This window comes from Ovis canadensis, chromosome 3 (genome assembly GCF_042477335.2).
Source record: "Ovis canadensis isolate MfBH-ARS-UI-01 breed Bighorn chromosome 3, ARS-UI_OviCan_v2, whole genome shotgun sequence".
Lineage (NCBI taxonomy): Eukaryota > Metazoa > Chordata > Mammalia > Artiodactyla > Bovidae > Ovis > Ovis canadensis.
Window position 1 is genome coordinate 34,976,686 of NC_091247.1, and position 26,862 is coordinate 35,003,547.

General features: G+C 38.0%; 1 protein-coding gene across 2 annotated transcripts in view; it reads left to right on the top strand.

Moving 5' to 3' along the window:
- BABAM2 (BRISC and BRCA1 A complex member 2) overlaps window positions 1-26,862 on the top strand; it is a 401,503-nt gene that overhangs the window by 41,193 nt on the left and 333,448 nt on the right. For both annotated transcript variants that reach the window (XM_069582871.1, XM_069582872.1), the window contains exon 3: window positions 3,562-3,638. In XM_069582871.1, the coding sequence (XP_069438972.1) occupies window positions 3,562-3,638 (77 nt within the window). The remainder of the gene's footprint in view (window positions 1-3,561; window positions 3,639-26,862) is intronic.

Consider the following 26,862-nt stretch of genomic DNA (forward strand, 5'->3'; position numbering starts at 1 on the left):
ATCACCCTGCCTTATTTCCTTTTGAAAAGGAGTGAGGTACTTTAGAAGAAAAAGATAAATCAAGCCATCATAGCCAAGTTTCCTGGGTCAAAATAAGAAAGAATATGTTTAGCTTTAAAATATTTAATTATAGAATAGTTCATGTTCATTATTAATCAAAACAATGCAGAAGCTCATTGAAGAAAGTTCTAAGGATCACCCTAAATCCTACTTAACATTTTGGTGATGCTCTTTTTGAAATCTGTTTTTGTACATAGACATAAGCACACTTAGATCTTTCTTTTCCATATGTGGAACCTTTCTTTTCATCTGTGTTTTTCAGTATTTTTTAACCCAAACCTTTTTTTTTATTAATTGAAAAACTATTGGCCTCCTTGAGTATGGTTTGAAATTTCACAGTAAATTGAATAACATGACCGAAACCAGTTTTAGATGGAGGTAATTTAAAAAGGGGAAACAGTTTAATCTTAAACGAACCATTAGGTAAGATGACATTGGCTTGTTTCCCATCAAGCTGTTTATCCTAAGAAATATGGAAGACAGCATAACAAGATATTTTAAATAATTTGCTCAATGTTTCCTTGGAGGAGAAGCTGAGTGCTGTTTACGAGAGAGAGACTCTCTCTTTCTTCTCTGCTCCCTTAAACAGTTTGGTTCTTGGCCCCAAATTTGTGTATACCTCTCAGCCAGACAGAAGCCTTGCAGTTAACCGGAGATTAGCTGATGTACCCCGTGTATAGTCCTGCTTGAGGACTGTTACCCCTGCCACCATCCCCACTTAAGTAAGTGATCTTTCCAACAATAGACAGGGCTCTTTTTTGATGAGTTTTTCTTCTATCTTCTTTGTGTGTGTGTGTGTTGCTTTAGTGGCTCTTTTAGAATGGCTGTCCCTCCCATGGATCTGCCTCTGTTTCCGGGAAGAATTGGCTGTCAGCTGACACTCAGCTCTTGACTTCCCTTCTCCCTCAGCTTGCTTCTCTCCTAGTTGCCCCTGTTGAGTAAATCGTCTCGTCTCAATCGCCCCTGGTCTTTCCCCAGCCCAAGGGCCCAGCATCTTTCTTGCCTGTAATGGATTCGTCTCTGGTTTCCTGGTTTCTGTTTTACCTTTTCACAGTCCCCTTTTCCATGCAGTATACTGGATAATCTTTTAGAAACATAGACTCAGATAATAATACTCTTCCTTAAACCCTCCTTTGTACTCAGAATAATACCTGAATTAATCGCCCCCGCTTCCGTGGCTCTGCGTCGTCTGTCCCTTGGGATCTCTTGTCCTGATCTTTTGCTGTTCTGATCTCCCGCAATCACTCTGCTCTAGCCGCATTGCCCAGACTTAGCAAGATCCCTTCCCCCAGAAATACCCAACTTCTTCTTGCCTTCACGCCTTTGCACCAGCTGTTTCCTCTGCCTGGAATGCTCTTCACCAGAACTGTTTATGATTGGGCCCTTTGCATTATTCAGGTTTCAGATTTCACCACCTTCAAGGGTCTTTCCCAGTCTTCCAGCATCGTGTGGCTCCTGTTTGATTGCAGCTCCCTGTTTTATTTTCTTCATCACATTTAGCAATCTCAAACTATCTTTGCACATTTGTCTCTCCTTTTTTTTAAAAAAATCATTTCTCCTTCCCTTGCCAGATTTTAAGTATCATGAGGCTGTAGCTCTTGTCTATCTTGTCCACTCTATATTTCTAAGACATGGAGCAATGTTCAGTCAGTCTTAGCTAAGTGAAAAGAATCAGTGAGTGAATCACTCAGATGGAGAAATGTATTTTTTTCTGCCCTGAGGTGGCTGGGACCAGCCATTCAAGTAGAAAAGGAGGAAGGTGAAAAGGCAGAGCACAAAGACACTTTCCTAGTCCTGGTTTAAGCATAAAGTGAATACTATAAAGTGTGGCACCACAGTGACTAATTATTTCAAAATTTAATTCACATAGTAGAAGGATGAGTTTATTCAAATTAGAATCAGATTAATCTTGAAGATTTCCTGTACTATTAATAACTTTAGTCATTAAGGTAGGTGATTCGATCTTCAAGCCTCCAAAGACACTTGATTGTATGCTTATTTGTTAAATTATTTAAAAACATTGTTGAATATAATGTAAGAGAAAAAAATTCTTAGTGTTGCTTGTAGAGTCATTTCTGTCATTAGATTATACTTCATATTTTATAATGTTAGTGTTTAAGTGTTTTCCGTAAGTGTTTTCAAAGAACTACTATGTTGTAGGCTAGAAAAGATGTTACTATAAGAGAGATATTTTAGTACCTTTAATAAAATGTGCCCCAAAGAATTTTTTATGTTGAAAGGTAAAGGAGACTGTGATCTTAAAACTTGTAAAAAAAAATTAAAGTAAGTTACTCTGTAATTACTAGTGCGGTTTTGTTGTTTAGTTTATAACCTAATGTTTTTATTGGCCCCTAAGGATAAAGAGGAATACTTGACCTGGTGTGCGTGCGCTCAGTCACTCAGTCTGGTTTATGCTAAATACATTAACGTTTCTGTCTACTTTTCTCTTTCACATTCATAGTGTTTTGGGAAAAAGTAATAGTAAATCTAATATGAGCTCTGAGTTAGTGTTTTTAGAGTCAGCACTTCTCAAATTTAGTTTCACATGCCGGTTGCCTTTCACAGTGGCCGTCTAGGGAAGTGGCACATTTGTTCCAACAGTGCTTCCTTTCCTTAAACCACTTAGGTAGGTTCTTTTTCAGAAATGTTTCATAGGCAGTTTTGGAGTTATGAAAAAAATCCTTCTTACTCTACCAATGAAAAGCTTTGCTTATTTTTTTGACTAAATGAAGACATACAACTTCCTCAACTGACTTCATATTAATATTTTATTAATTTATGAAGCCAATATTGCTGTTACAGTTGAAGTTATGACTCAGAAGATCATGAGAGAGAGTTTACAAAGTAAATCTGTGTAAAGAACAAAGAACATTGTATAACTTTGCAAAGTAATAGATTTGAAAAAAACAACAACAAGCTGTTGAGACCTGGGTGACTAACTCACCCCCTCCTTTTAAATTTGCATTTTATCTGAAACTGAGTGCAGAGCATTGTGCTCTGCTACAGATGTAAGTTATGGGGTGCCAAATCTAGAGGAAGCGCCTTGTTTTCGGGGAAAGAGAGAAAACCATCTGGTACCAGAAAAAGGCCAAAAGTGGGCTCTTTTTAGTACTAACTGAGTGAAAACTAAGAGTCTATATATAAAATATGACCATAAAACTACCCTTCTTTTACAATTCTTGGCATCAAAGACTACAGACCTGTTTTGGATCATGTACCTGTTTTCAAAGTTGAGATGCACTTCTTTGAGAGAAGTAGCTGAAGCACTGTTGGTATTTAATGTTAGAAGGCATATAGGTTTTATTGTGAGATAAATGAATTATTTCCTTGAACACAGGTCTTATTTTGTCTTAGCCTCCATGACCATTAAGGGCTTTTATTTTGGTCTATAAGTCAGTGTTTTAAGTGGTCTGTAAGGATTATTTTTAATTAACTTTATTTAATATTATAAATATGTGGGGTTTTGAGAAATGCTTTTCTTTTCTTTCTTTTTTTAAAAAGCTGCACGTCATTGACTCCTGGACCCAACTGTGACCGATTTAAGTTGCATATACCATATGCTGGAGAGACATTAAAATGTAAGTAAATGATGACTGTTTTACTGAAAATGTAGATTACAGTGCTAGCTATTGGACTTTGTGCTTTAGTGTTTTTATTTCTGGCTTTTAAGTGTCATCTCGTAAGATATCAATCAGGAGGATTTACCACTTTTTGAAAGTTTGTCTTTCAGTCCTAGTTCTAGTAAGATAGTTGGCAGGCAGTAAGTTGTGGTCAAGTGGGCATGCACATGTTTTTTACAGCAAAGATCAGAAATATAAATGACTAAAAGGCCAGACTGGTAACATGAATGAGGGAAGTAGGCTAGGGGTGGCAAGTTGGAGCACTCAACCCAGTTTTGAGGGGTTACCCTTACTGATTTATTGAGAAAAGGTGGAAGTCTGCATTTTTATTTGAATTCTCTCAGTTTTAGACATTGGCCACTTCTTCAAAATTACAGTGTGGGCCAGCATTATGTAGGCCAAACCAAATGTGTGTGTGGGCTGCCTTGAGCTCTTGAAACTCTGGTTTGTGACCTTGATGAATAATATGCAAGACCTCCTGTTGGATTTAGTCCACTCTCTGCAGCACTTGCCCGGGTTGCGTCAGCGCTTCTCTGCCATAATCACCAGGACTGCAGCTGTAGCCTGTGATGATGGAGATGATGATCGCTTTGGTTGGTTGGTATCAGTACTCTCATCAGGAATTTTCCCTTGAAACCATTCTACTGAACAGAGTATGAAAGTCTGACTTTTCTTACAAAGAGGAGTAAAGAACAAAGATATTGAAGGTGGGACAGATGGGCAAACAGTACCTTTCAGACCATGGATTGTGTGTTTTGCCATTTTAGGCCAGGAAAGGCCACATCTTAATATTTGTAGAATCACTCTATATAAATTTACCAATTGCAACATGAACTGAAAAATTTGTGACGTGCTGACCTGTTAACCTTTTATTGTTAGGTCATTCTCTGGAAACCATTAAAATAGAAAAGAATTTGACCTGACTGAGATAGTAGGACAGATCGGATTGCTACTCTTTTGGGGAAAAATATTATTAACTAAATTTGAAAGAATTGATCAAAGTAAATCATTCACATGGTGAAAAATGTAAGTAGTTCAGAATTTTTTAATATATGAAAGCAGTGGTCCTCTATCCCATTTCTCTCCGATCCTAGACCTATGTCTCAAAGGAACCACTTAAAACCTTAAAAAAAAATTGTTTCAGTGTCTAGTTCTCCTGGGGATGATTTCCATATATCTAAGTAATATGCTTATGTCTCTGTTTCTTGGCTTATCAGTTTTAGATGTTACTATCTTTTGACTTCCTGCACTGATGCATGAGGATCAGCCTGTTTTCATTGTACCGTTTATCTCTCTCTTGTCATCTTCATCTTACAAAGTTACATTATTGTGATTATATCACCACTGTTGGTTCCTGTATTGGGAAACAAGGGAACAGTGAGAGACTTTATTTTCTTGGGCTCCAAAATCACTGCAGATGGTGACTGTAGCCATGAAATTAAAAGACTCTTGCTCCTTGGAAGAAAAGCTATGACCAACCTAGACAACATATTAAAAGGTAGAGACATTACTTTGCCTGACTAGACAGACAAATGAAGGTCTGTCTAGTCAAAGCTATGGTTTTTCCAGTAGTCATGGATGTGAGAGTTGGACTATAAAGAAAGCTTTTGCCGAAGAATTGATGCTTTTGAACTGTGTTGTTGGAGAAGACTCCTGAGAGTCCCTTGGACTGCAAGGAGATCCAACCAGTCCATCCTAAAGGAAAGCAGTCCTTAATATTCATTGGAAGGACTGATGTTGAAGCTGAAACCCAATACTTTGGCCACCTGATACAAAGAACTGACTTATTGGAAATGACTCTGATGTTGGGAAAGATTGAAAGCAGGAGAAGAGGGCAACAGAGGATGAGATAGTTGGATGGCATCACTGACTCAATGGACATGAGTTTGAGCAAACTCCGGGAATTGGTGATGGACAGGGAAGCCTGGCGTGCTGCAGTCCGTGGGGTCTTAAAGAGTCAGACATGACTGAGTGACTGAATTGAACTGATTGGTTACCCTGTAGCTTCAATTTTTTGTTTTTTAAAGATTGTTGGATGTGGACCACTTTTAAAGTCTTTATTGAATTTGTTACAGTTTTGCTTCTCTTTTTTTTTATGTTTTGGTTTTTTGGTCCCAAGGCATGTGGCATCTTAGTTCCCTGACCATGTAGGGAACCCCCACACCCTGAATTGGAAAGCAAAGTCCTAACCATTGGACTACCAGGGAAGTTCCTTCTTTTTTTTTTTTAAAGACTTATTTAAAGCATTGTATTGTATAGTTAAATGAATAGCTCCTAAAAATTCTTAGTAAATGCCTGGCACACAGTTACCACTGTTGGTTCTTAAGCAAAATCTCTGTGCAATAATGGCGCTCACGTATTGTGCTTTTGTTTAGTTTTCCATTAGCCAGTATTCTTGCCTAGAGAATCCCATGGACAGAGGAGCCTGGTGGGCTGCTGTCCATAGGGTCGCACAGAGTTGGACATGACTGAAGCAACTTAGCATGCATGCATGCATACATTGGAGAAGGAACTGGCAACCCACTCCAGTATTCTTGCCTGGAGAATCCCAGGGACAGAGGAGCCTAGTGGGCTGCCACCTATGGGGTCTCACAGAGTCGGACGCGACTGAAGTGACTTAGCAGCAGCAGCAGCGATAGTAGCCATAGATTGTGTCTTTTGGCTCCCCACTTTGTAAGATGACGATATTAACCCCTGTCCTCCTTCACCTCTCAATTTTTGTCTTCTGTTATTTTCCTTTTGCATTGTCAAAGTTGATAACTTATCGTCTGTTCTAAATCTGTAATTGCCGTATGTGCTTTGTCTATAAATTGCTTGACTGATTACCTTGTGGGCCTGCTTCTGCAGTTATCACTGTAGGATTCACCTTTATTCTCTTGGGTTTGACCTTGCTTTAAAAAATTTTCTGAAAAACTCTCAAATTGATACCCTTTGAGGTGCCTCAGTGCTTCAATAAGGAGGCCAAACTAAAACCTCTTTAGATTTCCAGGTGGAAATTGTTTTTTAATATCTGTTGATATTAGAACTGGACATGGAACAACAGACTGGTTCCAAATAGGAAAAGGAGTATGTCAAGGCTGTATATTGTCACCCTGCTTATTTAACTTCTATGCAGAGTACATCATGAGAAACGCTGGGCTGGAAGACGCACAAGCTGGAATCAAGATTGCTGGGAGAAATATCAATAACCTCAGATATGCAGATGACACCACCCTTATGGCAGAAAGTGAAGAGGAACTAAAAAGCCTCTTGATGAAAGTGAAAGAGAAGAGTCAAAAAGTTGGCTTAAAGCTCAACATTCAGAAAATGAAGATCAGAGCATCTGGTCTCATCACTTCATGGGAAATAGATGGGGAAACAGCGGAAACAGTGTCAGACTTTATTTTTTTGGGCTCCCAAATCACTGCAGATGGTGATTGCAGCCATGATATTAAAAGACACTTACTCCTTGGAAGGAAAGTTGTGACCAACCTAGATAGTATATTCAAACGCAGAGACATTACTTTGCCAACAAAGGTCCATCTAGTCAAGGCTATGGTTTTTCCAGTAGTCATGTATGGATGTGAGAGTTGGACTGTGAAGAAAGCTGAGCACCGAAGAATTGATGCTTTAGAACTGTGATGTTGGAGAAGACTCTTGAGAGTCCCTTGGACTCCAAGGCGATCCAACCAGTCCATTCTAAAGGAGATCAGCCCTGGGTGTTCTTTGGAAGGAATGATGCTAAAGCTGAAACTCCAGTACTTTGGCCACCTCATGCGAAGAGTTGACTCATTGGAAAGGACTCTGATGCGGGGAGGGATTGGAGGCAGGAGGAGAAGGGGGCGACAGAGGATGAGGTGGCTGGATAGCATCACCGACTTGATGGACTTGAGTTTGAGTGAACTTCCGGGAGTTAGTGATGAACAGGGAGGTCTGGCGTGCTGAGATTCATGGGGTTGCAAAGAGTCGAACTCGACTGAGTGGCTGAACTGAACTGAACTGAACTGAACTGAATGTCAGTGATTATATAGCAAGGTTCTTTTGCTTTCCTTAATTTGTGTAGCTTTTAGGCCATGGCAATTAAAGTTTCTCTCTTTGTAACTGTACTTATTTAAATTACTTCAAAATTAAATGTCTTTACAGTATTTTATACAGTTTATCCCTTGGTATCAATGGGATTGGTTCCAGAAGCCCCTGCAGATACCAAAATCCACAGATACTCAAGTCCCTTAGATAAAATGACATAGTACATTTGGTCCTCCATACTCATGTGTTTTGCATCCATAAATATGGAGGGCTGACAGTAAACTTTCCTAAGCGGAGTTTGTTGAATCATGATGCATCAGTGGTAGTAGTAATGTGAAGAGCTTCTTTATCTAACGGTTTTCATTGAAAACTTGTGGTATGTGATTTAAACTATAATTTTAACCAAGGCTGAATCAAAGTATTTGGAGTCTATTTATTACATAACTTTAAACTCAGCGAAGTTAGAAATGGAGACCTTTTTGTTTATTTTGTTTATCAAATTATATCCTCAGTCCCTAGCACTGTAATGATATTCAGTTAGATATTTATTGAAGGAATGTGATGAATGCATGCATGAATTTTTGAATCTTAGTGTTCAGATTTTTGTTGGTTGAAGTATAGTGTAGTAAAGAATGTGACATTCTGTTACTTGTATCAGCCAACAGAATTCGACAGAAATTCAGTCTTTAGAAGTTATTTATTACACAAGGAATTTTTAATTGGAAAATTGCTCTTAACAATTCAGAAAACAGGAAGGACATACAGTATTTTGCAGATTTGGGGTCTGTTTCCATTTTCCTTATATATTTTACTGTGCCTTCTCAAAGCAGATTAATGAAAATAATGTGTGACTAAATTTTATATTTTGAAATCTTTTATGTACTAGGAAATATTTCTGCTATAAATGTTTCATCTGGAATAAAGGAAGCTGAATAAAGAAAGCTTTGCAGTTAATAATAGTGAAAATGAAAGACAAAGGAGAGGGCATATTTCTACCTATAAATTTATGAATCGATTCCTAAGAATTACCCATATGTATAATGAAATAACAGACATTAAAAAAAAACACATAAGGTTATCATGCATTAAGAATGATGTTTCCTCAGCTCTTTTTAATGTGAAGAGAAAACTGTTGGGCGTTGAAAGAGGTGCCAATTTGTGTAAGATTCTCACAGAAAATATCAAAGGATATCTGAATTGAAGAGAAGTCCTTGAATTGCATGATTCTAGAAGAAATAACTAGTACTTACTTAAAGAGGATTGGAAAAGTGACTCTTCAGTGATAAAATTGATTTATATAAAACAAATAGTAATGTCTAGGATAGTGCCACTGAAATGACTCAAAATATGCAAGTTACAGCAAAATTCACAGAGGAAGATGAGAGTCATGTATATGCGTATTTGTAATAACTGTCATGCTCTATAGCACTTAACTCTTGAAAAAATTATTGTGTTTGTGCTTTTGTGTATCCTATTTAAATAGGGCAGTAGTGAGGCTGTTTTGATCATTTTATTTCCAGTCTGTATCTTATATTTTATTTCCAGTCTGTACTTGGCATTTAGAGGGACTAAATGAATGAACCATGCTCATTCTTTGGATATAACGCTGATGAAGTTTGATGAAGTGGCAGAATCCTGAAATATTCTCAGTTTTACAGGTTTTTTGAGCAGCATTATTTCATAACTATAAAGAGAGATAATGGAAATATTTTAAGTTTTATAAAGCAAAGCTGTGGCTAGTAAATCAAAAGATTTCCTAACGTTGATTTCAAATATGAAATTATCTTTTGTTTAAAATTGCTGTTTTTTCATACTGACAGTTTGTTTTAATCAGGGACTGTTTGGTTATAAGAAACCCATTGGAACAAACATAAACTAAGGAGTTTGTTTCTTTGTCTTTATAAGGAATTAAGTGAATTCCATGGTGCCCAAGGACAGGAAGTATAACCAGGCCTCATAGGGACTAGAAGGATGGTGGGCACAATAGTAACCTGGCAGTATCTGTGTTCTTGAGTGTCTTTGTCCTGTAACATATTTTCTTGTCATCATATTCACTTTATTCTTTTTTAAAAAAATTTATTTATTTTTAATTGGAAGATAATTGCTTTATAATGTTGTGTTGGTTTCTGCCATACATCAACATGAATCACGCATAGGTATACATATGTCCCCACTTTACTCTTTTTCCACCAAATTTCTGTTTCTCCTCACAGAGAGTGGAAATGACTTCCTGAGCCCCCCTCGGACATGGTGACTAAGCTCATGGCCAGCAGAGACAGCCTATGGTCTAAATTCCTGGGAGAGAGGGTCTGATTGGCATCTTGGGCTGGGTGTTCACTTGTGATCCAGTCATATGGTCAAGAGTTCTGGTTAATGTCTTGGCTTGGGTATTAGAGGCCAGTTTAACACAAAGTGAGCATGGTCTGGGCAGGTACCCAGGAACCTATCTATCACACTGTTTCAGGAGTTCTTTCTAAAGAGCTTCCAAGAGAAACTAGAGACATTTTCCCTTTGTCTTTAACAACAGAAGTAATGCCATTGTTTATCATCTGAGAGGAATGATGAATATTTCAAAGCCATTTGTGACAGAGTCAAGAAGTCATGCCAAAAAAATTATCTCCAAAGGTTTTGAAGTTGACTTTCCCAGAGGAAAAGCTTTTTTTCCACAGGAAAAAGTGAAAAAAAAAAAAAAAGATAATGATTTGAATAATATATTATCTCTTCCACGTCTTCAGAGGAACAGTATAAAATTACTGTTCGTTTCCAAAGCTTTGATACTACGTCACTAAATTTAAATTTTTTTTTTTGAGAATTATTACAAGAAAAAGAAATCAAACTCAGAGCTCCTGTTTCAGTAGAATGCACCGTTTAATTGAACAATGGTCAGATACATACAAAAATTTTTATAGGCAAATTGCAAATAGAGTTCCAGAATTTCTGCTTTACTGAATCTTGAAATTCAGCTTCATTTTTGATTCTGTCTCAAGTAGTTTGGCTGCTTTATGTGTGTGTGGATGCTTCTTTCATCTCAGGTCTATTATATATTACTTTGTCTTAGCCAGTCAGCATAGTAAACTCAGAATACTCTCTTTTCCTTCTCTTTGTCCTCTAAGACCTCACTTATGTAATACTATGTAGAGACACTCAAGGTCTTCATACTGATGACTGTCAAACAGAAACTAAACCCCAAATTGGTGGCACCAAAAGGTCCCAGTGGTGGTGTGGAGAAGTTTGTTGTATCAGCTGAAGGAGATACTAAGGTTCTGTTGATATATCTAAAAGAATCTTGCACTTTCCTTAGATTTGTTCTCATGCATTGTATTTTGAACTTGGGTACATCCAAAGGTTGGCTGCTGTGGCTGCAGCTGTTGGCAGTTTTGTTGGGATGACAGTATTATTTTATGAAAAAGTTCTTGTATTGTTTACAATAAATAATCTGCTTGGAAAATGTTAACCATGTAATCTTTCCCCTCTTCCCTTCAATATTTTAGCAGCCAAATCCCACAGCCTAGCATTCAAGGCTGTCACAATCTGCCCTTCCAGCCCCTCCATGGGCCTCCTTGGTGGAACTCAGCTGATGACAGTCCAAGTCGAAAGCCTGTACAAATGATTTGCTTGTTGTCCTTCTCAGATATCCTGCTTGTCCTCTTTCTGCTTTTGTTCACACTGTTTAGTCTTCAGTGTTTGTGCTCAGTTGCTCAGTTGTGTCCGACTCTGCGGCCCCGTGGACTGTAGCCTGCCAAGCTCCTCTGTCCATGGGATTCTCCAGGCAAGAATACTGGAGTGGGTTGCCATGCCCTCCTCTAGGGGATCTTTCCAACTCATGGCTCGAACCCAGGTCTCCCACATTGCAGGTGGATTCTTTACCCTCTGAGCCACCAGGGAAGCCCTTGAGTCTTCAGTAGGATTTCCCTGATAGCTCAGTTGGTAAAGAATCTGCCTGCAATGCAGGAGACTCTGGTTCCATTCCTGGGTTGGGAAGATCCCCTGGAGAAGGGATAGGCTTCCCACTCCAGATAGGCTTCCCTTGTGGCTCAGCTGGTAAAGAATCTGCTTGCAATGCGGGAGACCTGGGTTCGATCCCTGGTTTGGGAAGATCCCCTGGAGAAGGGAAAGGCTACCCACTCCGGTGTTCTGGCCTGGAGAATTCCATGGACTATATATACAGTCCATGGGGTCCCTAAGAGTCGGACATGACTGGGCAACTTTCACTTTCAGGATGGACCAAAGAAATAGTAAAATGGCCTGACAGTTCTGTGACATATTTGGTTCTTCACTCGCGCTCACCAGCCTGCCTCTCCCGTGGCTGCACTCTCTACGGGGCTCCTTGACCAGCCCTTTTCTTGTCTTCAGGATCACCTGCAAGGAGAGGAGGAGTGAACCAGGACTTTTACTAGGACTTGTAACAGTTGCGCTAAGTAAAAAGTTGGATGTGCAGTCCAGGGATTTAGTTTGGCATCATGCTGAGAAGCATTATAATTTTCCTTGGTAGCATAGTTCATTTTACTTTATTTTTATCTTTTTAAAAGATTCATTTACTTAAGGATTATTATTATCTAGCATTCAAGGTATTTTTAGAGGCTAATTAGGGAGGCAGGTCACCTTTGATGTAGTGACTGTTCTAAAAAATGCTCATTGAAAGGCAAGTAAAAAGTGCTAATTTTGTGGATTAGACATTAACTCTCCCTTAAACTTTGAGGATTCCTTTGTCTTGGTATTTCAGAATGTTTTTTTCTTGGAATTCATGGAATGTTAGAAGAATTTGTAAGAATAGCCCCTAACATTGTTAAAATTTTGTAAAGTGAGCTTAGTTATAGCTAACTGTATATGTTTAAATCTGGTTTTTGATGCTGATTATTATATATTAAAAATGATATAATTGTTGAAAGTAACTTATTGAGTATATATCTTATAGAGTATTAGACTTATTTTTATACATGTTTTCATTTAATCACACAGTGGGTTTGGAATAGAAATTTATATCCCACATATTTGTGTTAACTTTATAGAGGTATAATTTATATAAAACAAAATACCCATTTTAATGTACAATTCCATGCATTTTGGCAGTTAGAAATAGCTATGTAACTACACTACAAAGTGTAGAACATTTTCATCCTCCAAAGATAATAGAACATTTTCTTTCCTCTCTAAGTCAGTCCCTTCCACTGTCATCCCCCAACCCATGATCTTTGTCTTCTCTCTGAAATTGTAAAACAATTCTTCCTAATTTAGAATTTCATATAAATGGAAGCATATACCATGTAGTTTTTGGTGTATGGCTGCCTTTATTCAGCCTCATGTTTTTGAGATTCATCCATATTATTCCTATATCAGTACTTTGTTCCTTTTATTGCCAAATGGTAGAACATTGTATGGATATACCACAGCTTCTTTTTTTTTTTTTTTAAATCATTCATCAGTTGAAGGTTATTTGAGTTATTTCTAGTTTTTGGCTAATGTTCATAAAGGTACTATTAAATTTTTGTTCACATCTTTTTGTTGAGATATGTTTTTTCAATTTTGGGGGTAAATATCTAGGAGTGGTATTGCTGTATTGTAAAGTCTGTTAATGGTTAAACTGTTTTCTAAAGTGATTATACTATTTTGCATTCTAGTTATGAGCAATTTGCAACTATATTTCATAGTCATACCAACATTTGGTACTGTTGGTCTTTTAAATCATGTCCACTCTAGTGGATGTGTAGCAGTGTCTCATTGTGGTTTTGATTTGCATTCTCATGTGCATGTTGGCTATCTTTTCTTAACTGTTCGAATGTTTTGCTCAATGTTTTGATTGGATTGTTGGTCTTTTTGTTGAGTTATATGTTCTTTATATAGTCTGGAAAGAAGTTGTTTGTCAGCTTGTCAATATTTTCTAATAGTATGTGGCTTTTCTTTTCATTTTTTTAATGGTGTCTTTTTAAGGGCAAAAGTTTTTAACTTTGATGAAGTCCAATTGAACACATTTTTTGTTTTATTGTTTATGCTTTTGACTTCTTGTTTAAGCAGTCTTTGTCTACCTGAAGTTCTTAAAGATTTTATCCTAGAAGCTTTATACTTTTATCCTTAACATTTTGATTCATTTTGGGTTAACTTTGACCATATCTGTGTTAATCAAGTGTGGGCCCATTTTTGAAGTTTATGTTGTATCCCACTTATTATGTCTGTTCTTATGTGAATATAACACTGCCTTGATTGTGATAGCCTTGTAGTAAATCTTTAAATCAGGTACAGGAAGTCCTACTACTTCTGCTATTTCTGTTTCCATAGAAGTTTTAGAATCAGTTTGTCAGGTGTCTACAGAAATCCTGCTGAGACTGCATTGAATCTGGAGGTCGATTTGTGGGCCTTAATAACATCAAGTCTTCCAATGGATGAAAAACCTCTTCATTTATTTAGGTCTTCTTCAATTTCTTGGAAGTATTTCATAGTTTTTAGTGAACAGGTCTTATACAAATTGTGTTAAATAAATCTCTGAATATTTCATATTTTGATGATAGTTTGTAGTACACATATTTAACTTTCTTTTTCTCTTTATTGCTCATCTGTTGAAAATACAATCCCCCCATGTTTCTTTTTCTTACTAGTGCATTGACTAGAATCTTGTTGTTGGATTCAAGTGATGAGAGCATATATTCTTGCTATGTCCAGATTTTAGGGGAAAGTGTAAAGTCTTTCACCCTTAACTATAATGTTGGCTATATATTTTTCACAGATACCCTTTATCAGTTTGAGAAGTTCCTTTCTATTCCTAATTAATTGAGAGGTTTTTTTTTGTTTGTTTTAAAATAAAAAAATGGATGTTGTATTTTGGCAAATACTTTCTTCATCTATTGAGATGATCATGTGATTAAAAAAAATTTTACTAATATGGTGGTTAACTTTTGAATATTCAGCTTATCTTGCATCTCTGATATAAACTCCAATTGGTCATGATGTATTAGCTTTTTAATATGTTGTTGATTCAACCTTGGAAAACTGTTTAGAATTTTGCATTTATGTTAATGGATGATACTGGTTTGTAGTTTCTTTTATGCTTTTTACTGGTTTTAGCATCATAGCAAAACTGATTTCAGAATAGAATGAACTGTGAAAGAATCATGAAGGAAAATTGTGAACCATTTTCCTTAGTATTTAGGAATGGTTTCTGAAGAATTCATATTATTTCTTCCTTAAGTGTTTGATGGAATTCTCCAATGAAACTACTTTCAAGTTCAGATTAAATTTCCTTTATAGCTATAGGCTTAGGTCATCTACTACTTCTTAAGTGTCAGTAGTCTGTATCTTTAAGGAAATTTGTCTGTTTCAAACAAGTTGGTGAATTTATTGACATAATTTATTTATTTATTTTTTTAATTTTAAAATCTTTAATTCTTACATGCTTTCCCAAACATGAACCCCCCCTCCCACCTCCCTCCCCATAACATCTCTCTGGGTTCTTTTTTTAAAAAAATATTCTTTTTTTAAAAATATGTAAAGTCTGCAGTGATGTCACATTTGTTTATCCTGATGTTGGTGACTTGTTTCTTCTCTCTCTCTCTCTCTCTTTTTTTACCAGTCTGGCTGACTTTTTAATTTTCTCTTTTCAAAGAAACAGCTTTTGACTTCATTCATATTCTCTGTTGTATTTCTGTTTTCTATTTTATTGATTTCCATTATGATCTTTAATATTTCGTTCTCATTGATTTTTCTTGCTCTTTTTTTAGATTGTTAAGTAGAAGCTGAGATTACTGATTTGAGATTTCTCTTTTCTACTATCAGTATTTAATGCTATAAATTACTGCCTAAGTACTGCTTTAGCCTTGTCTCAGAAATCTGGATATGTTACATTTTCATTTTAGTTCATCATATTTTCTTATTTCCTTTTTGATTTCTTTTTTGACCCATGGGTTATTTAGAAACACATCATTTAGTTTCCAGAATTTTCTTGATTTTTCAGATATCTTTCTTTTAGTGATTTTGAATTGGGTTCCACTATGGTCAGATAACATACTTTGTATGATTTACATCCTTTTAAAATTGTTGTGACTTGTTTTATGGGTTATGATTTAGACTGTCTAAGTAAATGTGTAGTGTCTTGTGAGGGTACAAAGTTGTTGTCAGTTCAATACATGCTTACCTTAATTATCTTTGGGCAATTTTCCCCCACTCCCCTTTTTGGCAAGATTATGGCACTGGCAATAGTGTCTTCATATTAGAAAAGAGGGACTTGAAGTTTTTCAGAGTAGGTAAAGCAGAGACTTTAAGGAAGCCAGTTAGAACCTTACATGGAACAACAGTGACAGATTTTATTTTCTTGGGCTCCAAAATCACTGTAGACATTGACTGCAACCATGAAATTAAAATAGGCTTGCTCCTTGGGAGAAAAGCTATGACAAATCTAGACAGTGTATTAAAAAAGCAGAGGCATTACTTTGCTGACGAAGGTCCATATAGTCAAAGCGATGATTTTTCCAGTAGTCATGTATGGATGTGAGAGTTGGACCATGAAAGAAGACTGAGTGCTGAAGAATTAATGCTTTCGAATTGTGGTGCTGCAGAAGACTCTTGAAAGTCCCTTGGACAGCATAGAGGTCAAACCAGTCAATCCTAAAGGAAATCAACCCTGACTATTCATTGGAAGGACTGATGCTGAAACTGAAGCTCCAGTACTTTGGCCACCTGATGTGAAGAGCCAACTCATTCAAAAAGACCTTGATGCTGGGAATGATTGAGGACAGAAGGAGAAAGGGGCAACAGAGGATTAGATGGTTGGATGGCATTACCGACTCAGTGGACATGAGTTTGAGCAAAGTCCAGGAGATAGTGAAGGAGAGGGAAGCCTGGCATGCTGCAGTCCATGGGGTTGCAGAGTCAGACATGACTGAGCAACTGAACAACAAGAAGTCAGATTCTTAATGGAAGTGTATGGAGGGCCCCAATTTGCTCTGTTTGTTTTGAACTAATTCTTTTTCTTCATTATTTTGGTCCTGAAGTACATTCAACCTCTCTTACCTCTAGGATATTTCTACAGAAGGTAGTATAAGACCTTTTGGGACATTTGATGGGCATTCCAGATGGCATAGGCACTCCAGATCACTGTAGGTTGCATGGCAGGATTTGTGTGTTTGTCACTCAGTCATGTCCAACTCTTTGTGACCCCATGGACTCTCTTAGGTGGCATTTTCTGATTGCTGATCTCCATTGATTTTCATTGGGTCATTAGTCTATTTTAGAGGAAATAATTGAGATTTCATATTTCTGTTAGGTAGAAAGTTAGGCATGAGCAACAAGGATTGGCCTAGCTGGAAAGGATGCAAGCTGATTTCTAAACCCCACCCCAGACACACCCAGGGGAGCTCACAGATATGCTACAAAAATGGCTGCAGAGACTTCCAACTCCTGCACTTGCTCCCAAGGCATGCAGTGGATACAAACTAACCATAGGGGTTTCTCCAACTTGGTCACATGTGCCCTATATATATAGCTATATCCTCAAGTAACCTTAGGCAGCCTGGAGCCCATTAAGGGTTCATAAATATTATATACATACATACATCTGGTTATAACAGACTAAATTACAGGAAAGTCACGTGCAATAGAGCCTATTGTTATTAACTTGCAACTATCAATCAAAACTCTCAGTCCAGGCCCAACTGGATGAATATGTAAAAGCCCTAATTTGCATATACCCAGACAAACCCCTTCCCTGATTGGTGTTGAGCATACACCTATTTGTATTCCCTTTCCTAATTGGTGGTGGGTATAGGCTGTATTTTGCACAAGGCCAGAACCAAGGGTTGGAAGTATAAAAGGGAAGCCAAGAGGGATCATGGCCTCTCCTTTGGGGTTTGCCTGCTCCCCTGTCAGGAGTGTATTATCTGCTGTCAGTTTAGTAAAAGTTCTGTCTACTTGAGCTGTAACTGAATTGTAACTAGTCTGTTGTTTTAAATCCTTGCTACCCTAGAAGAGCCTAGAAATCCTGCCTAATTGAGCTGTAATTAGGCCCTCTGCCATACCAAATCTTTGTTACAACAAAACAAGAACCAAGGCAGAGAAATAAACCAACCTGACATTTTCATTCTCTCAAAGGATATGAACCATGTCTAAATTTCCTAGTATGTGATATCATTCATATTAACTTATATGTGTTGGTTCTTAATAAATCAGTCTCTCTCTATATACTTGTTTGTGTGGTAGATATGACTCTTCTGTTTCTACTGAAATTAAAAAGTGAGACTTCTGTCTGATATAAGAAGCCTAACTCTTCATAGAACAGCCTTTTAATACTTTTCCCAGGTTGCTGTCAAACTTCCAATTTATTGAAAGCCTTGTTCACATTTCCAGAATCAAGCAAAATCTTTTAATTCTTCTACAGGTTATATATCAGTATATAAAAAAGAAAACCAGCAGTGACTGTATCCTTCCCATTTCCCTTTTGATGCCGTTCATGTTAATATCATTAGTAACCACCCCACCAGAAACAAATAAATAAAATTCTTGTTTTTCTTCTGCTTTTGGCTACAGGCTAGGTTGTAAAAAGAGAACAAAATGTTTTAGTATGCTCATGTCTTTAGTGATGGGAATTAGAGCCATTAAAAAAAAATAAACAAGTTAACCAAAAATACGGCAAAATAGGAAGGTAGATGCAAGAGGATTTAGGAAGTTCCAGAGTGTTTTACAGATACAGGATTTCAGGTGAAGACCACATACATCTAACTTTTCGGGGAGGTGAAGGGACACAGGAAGAGAGTTAGCTTGAGGAGAAAGAGAAAGGAATTAAAAAACAGTTTTCATGCAGTCTGAATAAAATTATAGTTTCTCCCTCCCCGGGCCTTAGAAATTGGACTCTTTTCCTATTATTGTCACTCTGTATGAGAAACCCTGTTTGATAGTGGTGCTGCAAACCTGAATTGATGTGGCTGCATTCAGTGTATAGAAAAGTTCCAACTCCATCTCTAGTTAGTTCTTCCTTTGTACTTATGCCTAAACCTCTTCATCTGGAGAAGTGCCAATTTACCACTAAATTTAAATAAATAAGAACATTTCTCATCAATAGGGGTGGCAAATTTAGCCCCTCTTTAGAGCACTGAGCAATTTATGACCATATGTTAAATACCATAAAACAGCTTTAAAGACTTGGTCCCTGGCCATTGCCAGATTGTACCGTAGGAGTAGGCAGCACTGCGAGGGACTGGGAATGTTTCCTCCGGCCCTTGGAGGCCTCAGTAACTCACTGATGTCACAGCCAGAGAGGCCTGTTTTCAAACATTCCCTTTATAAAGGTGAAATACTAAAAGATTCCATTTTGGCATTTGGGTGCAAAGAAGGCAAGGCTTCTTTTTTAATTTTTAAGGGTCGAAATTAGTATGGAAAGTGTTGTGTGGGAGAATGAGTAACTTGGCAGCAGCGAGTCCAGAAGGCAAGTCTAGGAATAGGTAATAGATATCCTACTCATTCTTTTTCTTGGAGCGTGAACTGGACTTTTATAAGGCGTAAGCAAACCAAATATCACGTTTCTCAATCGTTTTCTTTTTGCCAACTTTTATGGAATTAATATTAATGTTAAAAACAATTTTGAAAATTTCGTCCTATAGGGCTGCCAGTTCCAAGGATTTCTTTTCTTCCAGGAGTATGACTCATTATTTGGTGAACTCCAAATATTAGTTTTTATTCTTACCATCATCACAGCCTGTGAATCATTTATGGCATTCTGTGGGCTCATGGCTGAGAAAACGAAGATGTGTGCCAGCAAGCATGTGATTTTTTGGTCAAGTAAGTACCATAGGATCTTTGATGGACTTCTGACACGTGAGGAAACCGCTGGTTCAGGCAGGGGGACTTACTATTACTAAATAGGAATGGGCCTCAGGATGCTTTGTCCAAGATCTTTCTGACTGTTCTCTCTGATGGATAACTCTACCTACAAAGGAAGATGATGAAATTGGGTGTAAAAGGTCTAGGAATCCTAGTCTTCTTAAATGTGTCAGTGCCAGCCCAAGGGCTGACTTCCTGTCAGTTCCTGTGTGGTTTGCACTACATCCTCTTTGCACCAGATTAGTGTTTTAGGTCATCTATCATAACTGCTATCCTGTGAATTCTTGGCAATCTGATCTCACTCTGCAGAAGGCAGCTGGCACCCTTGTCTAGGAAGTGCAACTGGGGAGCTCCCGTCTCCCTCTTCCTCAGGCCAGGAAGTACACTATTGTTATCCATCGGTGCTTTCTTCCTTTGAAAGAACAAAAAAATCTTCAAACTTTGGCAACTCCTAAAAGTCCTGGGTAGCAGTTTGAAATGACCCTTTCCATTTTGTTGGTCTAGGGCAAAAACTTGAGTGATCTTTGACATTACTTGTAAATCTTGTCTGGTTTGTCCCTGATGTACGTATATGCATTAGTGGACATTTTCCCCCCCATTGTGAATGAAGTCATGCTTAAGTCTTCAGAGTCACATCAGAGTGCTTTGATTTGTTTTGGGCTTTGATTTCAAGGATATTCTTTTGACTTAGGCTATGTTGTTGCCCAGTTATTTCCTCTCTGTGTCTTCGTCTTAACAGTGGGAATCTTCAGTTCCTGTTACCAGCATTCCTTAAAGACTATTCACTTTGGATATGACTTCAGTATTTGCATTGGATTTTTCACTCTTTGGAATAAGTGATAATTTAAAGCACATTTCTTCACTAGTGAATGTAAAGACAAATGTCGTCTTAGTCGTCCTGATTTGTCATTCCATAGTTTGGCACTTGTCATGGCAAATACGACATGGTCCATGTCATGCCATGAACTATATTGTGCATCTTAGAATAGTCTTTTTCCTTTCTCATGACTCAGAGGTCACATTTGGGCAACTTGATTTTATCCACATAGAATAGGAGTTACCTTTAGCCCAGTTCATCTAAAGAACTTGTTTATAAGGGAATATAAACCCATGGATGAGTTATTTTAAGTGGCATCCTTCAGTCTCTCTTGGCACACATCATTTCTGCTTCTGACTCTTTTTTCTTTCATCTTATGAAAACCCCATCTTCTGTAAGGTTTCATCGTTGATGTAGCTCTTGGTTTCTTTTGTGTTCTGCTTCTTAAGATGGGTGAGGAGAAAGGAAAGATAAATTGTGCTTCTTTACAGAAAAAAGGTGAACTTTCTGAAGGTGGATTTTATGTTATATTTATGGACATCAGGCAGTATCATCATATAAAGAGCCTGAATCCTACTAATGCACTAAGAACAGCATGAAGGAAGAAATTCGGATTTCCAGACATAGGAGAATTTGTTATTCAGATTATTTATATCCAATCAAATCTGTGGTTCCTGAAATAATACACTGTTAAACTCTAGGGGTGGTATCCCTGAGATCTCTAAGGTCTGTATACCCCACACAGTAGCTGATAAAGAAATGCTTGTTTATTAAATGAGACCAGAGCACTAAAAGAATTATTTATGTGGAAAGTCTCAACTGGAAGGATACTAAATTTCAGAGGGACTTTGAGTAGGACGTGGGTTATCTAAAGATATTTGAGAAAGAGCATTATGGTTTCTGCATTGAAGACAGGGAAAGAGAGCTCTGAAAGTTTATATAAATCTACCAGGTTGACATGCATATTTAGAAAGAAACAGGAAAAAGACTCACAAAGGCAGTTTTGCCAACACTTGGCTACAACAGGACTAAATGACTTAACTTTGTAAGAACAACTCTTAATCAATGAATTTCTTATTTTAAAATGATAAGTATAGTATATTGGGAAGGAAAGAATAAATTGACTTTGTCCTGAGGGTAGCAGCACTTTTGATTCTATCTCCAGATTGGATCGGAGAAGCAGATCATGAAATGATTAGTGAGACATTAAATATGTTTCTTGACAGTGTGCCTAAAGCCTGTGACGAAGAATGAATGCTCCTTATTGTTGAAATCAGACAATTTGGTCATCCTAATGTAGAGCAAATTGCAAAATGGTTTCTTTTGCAGTTAATTTTTTATTGTTCTTATTTTCCTGTTTCTCCTTTTTCTGTTTTTCTGAGTATAATTTCACTACTCTTGGGTAAGACAAGTTCCAGGCAGTCGTCCTCAGACATCAGACTGTTTACCTGCTTTCTCAGGGTTGGCTATCTCCTATAGAGAGGAGAGGTAAGGATCCATGAATCTCAAAGCACTTTCTCCCATCCAGTCATTATTGAGCACCTCCTCAGTCCAAATTCTGAAGCCCAATACTTGAGGGCCTCCACTATTTGGCACCATCATAACGTTGTTCACATTCTCTCTTTACCCACTTTTAACTCTGAACACGACTGCTTGAACAGTCTGTCCCTAACCTTCATTTTCATCTCTTATCTGCCCTCTCCCTTCTGAACATCTCTTTCTTACCAGTGTAGTCTACTTGCTGTCCCCTGGGCACATAATTTGCTTTCTGTCCCCAGGTTTCGCTCATTTTCTTACCTTTGCCAAATTTCTCTGTTTATTGAAGCCTACTATGGACAGCCCTCAGCAGTCATTTTAAGAGGGATTTGATTAGACTGAGCATGATTTTAAATTGAAGCAAAGCAGGCAGTGAAGTGGGAGGCTGTGGCAGGTTGTCTGTAGATGGTCATGGCAGTGTCTCTGCTCTGTATGCCTTTCTGTACTCAGTGAGACCTTGCCACCTCTCCTTCAAGAGTTTAAGTGTAATTTCCTCCCCTTGAATCTGTGTGGGTTTGTGACTGTTTTGACCAATAGGGTATGATGCAGATAATGGTGTTTGACCTCTGAGGCTGGGTCATCAAAGATAATTGAGTTTTTTTCTTATTAGCTGGGACACTTGTGCTTGGTGCTTTGAGCCACTGCCTGAGAAGTCTGACTGCTTTGCGGTTGCCATACTGTCTGGTAGCCAGGCCATCTGGAGACTTCACATATAGGCACTGCAGTTGGCTGTTCTTGCCTTGGGATTATCCCAGCCCAGATATTGGACCCTTCAAACTAATCTGTCCACTAAGTACCACTTAGTGATATCAGTCAATGCTGTGAAGAGTAAAAGAATCACTCACCGCATTCTGCCCGGGTTTCTTTCTTGGTTTCTCTCTCTCTCTCTTTTTTTTTTTCCTCATGGTTGCTGTTTTGGCTATGCTTTGTGGCTTATGGGATCTTAGTTCCCCAACCAGAGATTGAACCCACACCCTTGGCAGTGAGAATATAGAGTCCTAATCAGTGGAATTTTCTCTACCTAGGTTTCTAACCCACAGAATCTGTGAGCATAATAACAAAGTTGTTGTTTGAAGCCTCTGAGTTTTGGGGTAGTTTGTTAGATAGCTTTAGTAATTAGAATACACATCCTGATGAACAAGAGTGGATTAAGAGCCTGTAGGAGGGGGGCAGAGGTGGGACCCAGGGCAGAGACCAGAGGTGAGGTCTGCAGAGGGAAGAGGAGAAGACAAAATGATTAGGAGAGAAATGGAAAATTACTTTTCATTTTATATTGGAGTATAGTTGATTAACAATGTTATGATAGTTTCAGGTGGACTGAATCAAAGTGATTCAGTTCTATTCTTTTTTGAATTCTTTTCCCATTTAAATTGTTACCCAGTACTGAGCAGAGTTCCCTGTGCTGTACATCAGTCCTTGTTGCCCCTCTGTTTTAAACATATCGGTGTGTACACATCAATCCCAAACTCCCTAACTATCTCTCTCCGCTTCCCCTCAACCACAAATTCATTTTCTAAATCTGTGAGTCTGTTTTTGTTTTATAAATAGGTTCATTTGTATCATTTATGTTTAGATTCCTTATATAAACAATATCACATGATATTTCTGTGACTTAACTTCAGTCAGTATGACAGTCTGTAAGTCTACCCGTGTTGCTGCAAATGGCATTGTTTCCTTCTCTTTAATGGCTGAATAATAGTCCACTGTATATATATGCTGCCTCTTCTTTATCCATTCCTCTGTCAGTGGACATTTAGGTTGCTTCCATGTCTTGGCTGTTTTAAACAGTGCTGCAGTGAACATTGGGGTGCATGGACCCTTTTGGATGTTTTTCTCTAGATATGTGCCCAGGAGTGGGATTGTAGAATCATATGGTGTTTCTCTTTTTCGTTTCCTGAGGAACCGCTATACTGTTTTCCATAGTGGCTCCACCAGTTTACAATCCCACCAACAGTGCAGGAGGGTCCCCTTCTCTCCACACCCTTTCCAGCGTTTACTGTTTGTGGAGGTTTTGATGATAGCTGTTCTGACTGGTGTGAGGTGATATCTCGTTGTAGTTTTGATTTGAAATTTCTCTGATAATTTGTGATGTTGAACATTTTTTCATGTGCCTCTTGGCTATCTGTATGTCTTCTTTGGAGAAATGTCTGTTTAGGTCTTCTGCCCATTGTTTGATTGGGTTGTTTGTTTTGATGGTATTAAGCCACATAGAAATGGGTAAATTTTGAGGGAAAAAGGTGGGGAATTCACATCAATGATCTATTATTATTAATTATATATGTATATATGTTAAATTTGTCTTTGAATTACGTTACTTATTTTCATCTCTGGGTGAGGTTGGAGTTAAGGTCATCTTTCAAGAAGCAGAAGGTCTGGAGAGGGCCTGGCTGCCTGATGGAGAGCACTGAAGACAGCTGAGCTGCTGTCAGCTCTGGCCTTTGACAGGTACTCTGGTGAGGAAAGACAGGAACTGGGTGTTTAGTCACAATGGTGTGCTTTCCTCAAGTGCATACTGTCGGTGTGAAGCACTTGGAACCCTCAGAAGTACAGGAGACCCTCTCCAGAGGGGTGCCTTGGACCTCCGTGGCTGTGTGGGAGTTCTGAACCTCATCATGGCTCTTCAGGATTTCCAATAACACACAGCTGCCTGTGGTTTTGGGGAATGAAAAGGATCCTACCTTTGCCTGGGGACATTGTTTTTAAGTGCAGCTTTCTTGGGAGAAGAGGGGAACACACCTCCAGTTTTAGTTAAGGACCTTCAGAGGGCTTTTGTCCACACTGAAGACTCAGCACGTGTTATGAATTGAGTGTTGGCATTGCTTTCATAAAGGAATTGTTTTCTGTATCCATCCAGCAGTCTGGCTGCCAGCCACATGCAAGTCAGTTTATTTCTGTGAAGAATTACATGCTCCCAGTCTAAGTGGACTCTTAAGAGTCTGGGAATCTGCAAGTTTTAGATAGCTTTCCATTTAGTAAAATATTTAATTCCTAGTTGGAATCTTTTAATTACTGTTGTAAGGAGAAAGATGCTATAGCCTAATTGAAATACTATTACTGGATAAAAGAGTGCTACTTTCGTGACAAAGTAACCATGATGTATCAACCCTTTGCTTCATGTATTATTGTCAGGATAGAGTTTGCCCCTGTGCTATAAAGGATTCTACTATGTTTCACTTGGTCTCTGTTAGGTGCTTTTAGATTTCACTATTTCTTATCCCAGCCACCGCCCACCCTTGCCCCCCCGACAGTGTTGGAGTGACCTTGGCACTTCTGAGATGTTGTGACTTGTTTTTGTGTACCTCTCCAACCCTTTCCTGAAAATGGCAGGACGTGTAAATAACTTGATCTTGTAGATCCTGCTTTATATGTTTCTTTCTGACTTGTGAAATTTTCCTTTCTGGAGCTTGACTGTCTGTGTCCTTTGTTATTATCAGTTTGAATTTAAATTATCAAATAGAAAATCTGTCATGATACCATTGCTTAAAACTGCTCATTTTCTGTTGTTTTATTTTTCAGTTTTCTTTTTTTTTTCAGGGGGTATTTTGTTTGAATGTTGGCTAGAGCTTTAACTGTTCTTACTTTGGTAGTGGTTTTATTTTTATGAATTTTATCATTCCTTGCTTTCTGCAAAGCATTTTCTTTTATCTACTTTTGAAGAATTTTATTTAATTTGTTCATCTTTATTTTTCAGCATTCTAAATTTTCATTCATTTGGATAGATTTCCCCCCTACTTTAGCTTCCGTGGATTACACGACTTGCTTTTGTCCATTGTTAGACTTGTTTGACTCTTGTCGTGTGTGAACTCAAAGGATCCTTCAGTATTTATTTATTTATTTATTTTTAGCATCTTTTTCGGTCCAGCTGCTGGGCATTTCAGAGTTACTTGACAGTGAGAAATATTCTGTTTTTTTGTTTTCATTAATTCCACAGGCTACTCCTTGGTTTTCACAGAGTTTCTGAAAGTTTATGAGTGGGCTTTTGCACGATCTTCTAAGCCCTGTTTGTGGGAGCTGAAGCATAGGGCCTGGACTGAGATTGTTCTTTGTGTGCTTGTTTGATTCTGCCACGGGTGCTCTGGTTTATGCCAGTGGGTGCAGTCAGTAGAAGACACATTGCTAAACAGTGAACTCATAACTGAAAGAAAGATTGGTGTGGTTTTTTCTCCCCATCTAGCATTCTGTGGTTATTTCTCCTGATTTTTTGGCAAGTGTTATTTGCCTTTGTCAAGCTGTGGCCACATCAGCCTTAAATTTCTGCTTTGTATAATTCAGCTAGGAATTAGAAAGAAGTATTTGCAATCGTATAGCATTCCATATTTTTTGAAGTATTTATACTTAAATGATCTCACTCTAATTGCCCGACAGCTCTCAGAGGGCCAGTGACTCTGCTTCTTCATATACAAGAGCCGACTTACAGAGTCTAAGTGACAAGGTCACATAATTGGGAAGTCAGGGACCCAAATCCAAGACTTCTGAGTACAAGCCCGATACTTTTCCTGCAGTTAACATGCTGGGAAAGAATTACTGTCTTTATTACCATCCACTCATAATTGGTTTTTCAAGTAGAATCAGATAAAGGCAAGTCAGCGTGGTGAGAAAGTCATGCAGGAAATAAGGATAAGCAGTGGCATTGCTGAACAGGAAGTAAACACAGCATCAAACACTCATGCCTTCTGTCATACATCAGCTGGGAAAGGTGTGGTGGTCAGTTTGACTAATACCTGATTGGGAAACTAACTGACATGCTTCCACTTTTGTGTGGATCTCTTTTGGACACTTGAAGAGTAATAGCTCATGGATGGATATATTTAGTATGTTTCTGAAGGCAGAAATCCCAAGCAGAAGTTGCTGAAAACAGAATGCGAAGTTAATCAGGTTTGTGAGAGATAAAGGCTAAGTGTCACCCCCAAGATGTAGAGAATAGTTTGAAACGCTGATTTTACTGTGTGTGTGTCTTTAAGCCTGTGATCTTCAGTTATCTTATAGACCTTGACCTAGCAACATAGCTTTATGATTCAGATCTAT